Source organism: Bison bison, unplaced genomic scaffold (genome assembly GCF_000754665.1).
Source record: "Bison bison bison isolate TAMUID 2011002044 unplaced genomic scaffold, Bison_UMD1.0 scf7180017864289, whole genome shotgun sequence".
NCBI lineage: Eukaryota > Metazoa > Chordata > Mammalia > Artiodactyla > Bovidae > Bison > Bison bison.
Genome location: NW_011494861.1, coordinates 10927682 through 10931276, shown reverse-complemented (window position 1 = coordinate 10931276; position 3595 = coordinate 10927682). Strand labels below are relative to the sequence as shown.

At 62.2% G+C, this 3595-nt stretch overlaps 1 protein-coding gene across 1 annotated transcript in view; it reads right to left on the bottom strand.

The window, feature by feature from the left end:
- Positions 1-3595, bottom strand: part of CFAP74 (cilia and flagella associated protein 74) — a gene marked incomplete at its 3' end in the record, with an annotated part of 88613 nt that overhangs the window by 46383 nt on the left and 38635 nt on the right. Inside the window, exons 8-13 of the mRNA XM_010850216.1 lie at positions 3102-3212; positions 2687-2789; positions 2198-2355; positions 1098-1299; positions 427-474; positions 31-186 (exon numbers count right to left, since the gene is read on the bottom strand). Of these exons, the coding sequence (XP_010848518.1) occupies positions 31-186; positions 427-474; positions 1098-1299; positions 2198-2355; positions 2687-2789; positions 3102-3212 (778 nt within the window). The remainder of the gene's footprint in view (positions 1-30; positions 187-426; positions 475-1097; positions 1300-2197; positions 2356-2686; positions 2790-3101; positions 3213-3595) is intronic.

The following is a 3595-nucleotide window of genomic DNA, read 5'->3' as shown; positions in this document are numbered from 1 at the left end:
ACGGGGCTGTGTCTGTGTCTGAGGAGCTACCTGGAAAGGCTTGTAGTCCTCCTTCCAGAGCCCGGGGATCTCCGGCCAAGCCAGTGTGTCCTCCCCGCCAAGGCTCCCATCCCCCTGGACAGACTCACTGGAGATGGCCGTCAGCAGCGGAGAGGACTGGTAGAATCTGGACCTGGTCTCCTGGAGCTGGGGGAGAAAGACACGGCTCATTCTAGAAAAGAGAACATGCTGACAGGAGGAGGACCCCCCAGGCCCCTAGGCCCCCCACACATAGATGGGAAGGAGGACCCCGGGACCCCAGGCCCCACTCTGCATCAAAGACCAGAGCACACATCGTTTGTCACTTCCATTTAAAGTACAAATGTCTACACATCGTGAAAGCCTTTCTCCAGGGCCCACATATGTGCTGGAATCCCCTTCACAGACCTTTATCTGCTCTTGGGCTGGACCTGGCCTCTGTCCAGGGACATCAGGCTGGAATAGGGATAAGGGTGGAGATTGACGTTGCTGCAGGTGAGAGAAAGGCCCCCCGCGGAGAAGAGCAGGAGCACTCTGGCTGGTGAGACAATAGGGAGGAGGCAGCAGGAGGTGCAGGCGGGGGCTGCCCAGGACAGCAGGGTGGAGAGGGGCACTGAGAGGAGTGGAGACCCTGGGGGGCAACATGCAATGAAGCCTGGGGGCCCAGCCGGCAGCACCCTTGTTAGAGCCAGTGAGCTGGGCCTTCAGGTTGGGGATGCACAGGGCAGAAGTGGAAGGGCCACCCGGGGTTAAGGACAGGGTCCCAAGATCCCTGTCCCACATCTTCAGGCACAGTAAGCAGGTCACCAAAACGATGCACATGTAAGGCGGCCCGAGACGATCTTGTTTAGGGTACGGGTGGCTGTGGAGTCTGCCTCTCAGTGGGTGAGGCACCAGAGCCCCGGGAGGCTGCCACCCGCCTGCCTTGGGAGGGAGCCTCGAGGCCATCCATGGCCCTGGTGGTGGGGGTGGGGCATCAGACGCAAGCAGGAAGTAAAGGTACTGGGGCCAGGGCGCTCTCCGTGGTGCTGATCTTGGCTGGCAGGCATGGTCCTGTTGCCGCCAGGGCATCCGCTCACCAGGGGACAGCAGAGCGGGGCCTCTGTGCTCTGCCCATCGCAGAAGGTGGCCACGTAACTCCAGGTCTGGTCCCTCAGGCTCCGCTGGCCTGCGGGTCTCGGGGGCTCAGGCCGTGGCCTCCTCCGGTCCTCCACAGCCTCTTCCTTCAAGAGCCGACTCACAATCTCCTGCTTCCTGCGCTTCTGCTCCTCCTCGAAGGCGCTGCAGGGAATGCTGTCTGGGCCGAGAGCCAGACGCCCCCGACCCGAGAGGCTGGGCCCACTGGGCTCCAGGGGAGCAGATGAGGAGGCCCAAGGGCGGCCGGGCCAGAGACCTGGGGCGCCAACCTTGGGCTCTCGTGTCCCTGCTCTCCTAGTCCCCAGACTTCTGCGGCCTGGCTGAGGCTCAGACCAGGGCAGCCTTGGGTGGGAGGGTGCTGCTCCCCACTTGTCCCTCCCACGTGCCAGGACTGAGAGCCTCAGATGCCAAGGAGCTTCTCCCCCATCCCGGGACCCCTGCAGGTGGGGCAATGGTATGACTAGGGGACACTCCCTAGCAGCAGGACCAGGAAGCCACAGCTGGGCAGATGCTAACAGCGACCACGACGGGCGGGGCTAGGAAGCCAGAGAGGGGAAGGGACGGGCCTCCAGCAGGGAGAGGAGACACAGAGCCTAGTGTGCAATGCTGGGCTAGGTGGGAGAGCTGTGAACTCGCTCTAGCATCTTGGGAAGCCCTCCAGAGGACCCTTTTCTCTCAGGGTGGGCGCAGCCTAGGACCTGTGAATGGGGACCTTGAAGGCCCAGGGGTTCTGGGGGATGACGGGGTGCAGCACGGACTGAGGCACCACTGAGCACCTGAGACCAGAAAGTGAGCCCAGGCTACCCTTGCCTTCTGGGAGGGAGGAGAGGGCTAGTGGGGGGCTGGGCACACAGAGACAAAGGAGTGAGCCACTCGACATAGGGGCATGCCTGGTGGCAGAATCAGGAGGGGCTGTGCTCTGAGGCCCAGGAGAGGTACCTCGCGTGGGGTGGGGGTGGAAGGGAGACGCAGGGCGAGAGGCAGCCTCAGTAGTTGTGGCAGACGTGCCCCCACTACCCTGGGGTGCTCCCAGCATGCTCACCGGTTCTGGGCCTCCAACTCCTGGCGCCGGCGCTGATAGCACAGGTGCTTAAAGGCGTCCCCACCTTGGGCCAGAATTGCCTTCTTCTCCGCCTGGGCCTTCTGTTCTGCCACTTCTGTCTTGGCCTGGCCCCATGCTTGAAATTTCCGGAGCGTTTCCTTGGGAAAGGAGAACATGGAGGCTCCAGCATCTGCAGGTGTATGCAGGCACACTGGAGCTTTCTATCGGGTGGGTGACCTCACACTGTACCAGACACACAGGTGGTGAGGACGTCACCACCACTCCCCATGCACCCCCAGCTGCCTCTCCTGAAAATCCTCCAGGGCTTCCCTTGCAGATTCCTTCCCACATCCCTGGCCTAACTGACCCCCAGGCCCCACTTTCCCCAGGAAGGCCTGGGATGCCAGCACACGGTGTGCTGAGCCTGAGAGGCTGTCCAAGGGCAGGCGGGCGCATGCGGTCCTGCCTGGATCCCGGAAGGGCTCCTACCCGGTTGGCGGAGATACTGTTCTTCAGGGCCAGCACCGCGTCCATGCGCCTGCGCATGTGCTCTCGGGTCTCCAGCTCCTCCTTCTGCTCTTGCTCACGGATCCTGAAGGGAGGGCCTGGTCACCACTTGAGCAGCCTCAGGGCTGGGAGGAGCCCCAAGGAAATAGCCAAGTGCAAGCGGGAAGAGAGCTGGGCTGCACATGAGCCGCGAGAAAACGGTGAGATCAATTTCTCTAGATCAGTCCTTGTCTGAAAGCAGCAGCTGTCAGCTCAAAACTGAAAGCACACGATGACATGAGGGTTCAATGATAAAATCAGAGAATTTCAACATAAAGGCAAGTGGCCCACTTTCTCAGGCTTGCCCTTGGCAGGGGTGAGGTGGACACAAGGAGACTGAGGAGAAGGAATGACGCACCTCCCCAACGAGGCCTTCAGGAACCTCAGGGCCTTCCGGTGGTTCTTCTGGGCTTCCTCCACCAGCTTCTGCTGCCGGAGTCCAAGCTCCTTCTGCAGGTGCACGCATCTCCTGCAGGGGTGGTGGGTGGGGAGGATGAGAACATGTGCTGTGGAGAAGGGGGAACAGGAACATGTGCTGTGCAGACCCAGAGGGGACTGAGGGCAAACGCATGAGGGAGGATCCTGCACCGTGCCTGGTGGGGGCAGGGAGATGGGGACCCCGCAGGTGTCCATGGGCTTAGATTCCACGGAAGCAGGAGATCCGGCGACAGGTAGAGTGGGAGCTGGAGGAAACCTGTGAAGGTGGGATGGGGGGCAGGGACTCCCCAGGGGTGGGAGGTCGGGCCCCCTGGCCTGTGGCACACTTTGTCCTCCTGCCCTGTGCTCAGAAGGGGCTGCCCCCAGGGAGTGGGCAGTGTCAGGCCTCAGGGAGGATGGGCTGGAGGAGTGGCC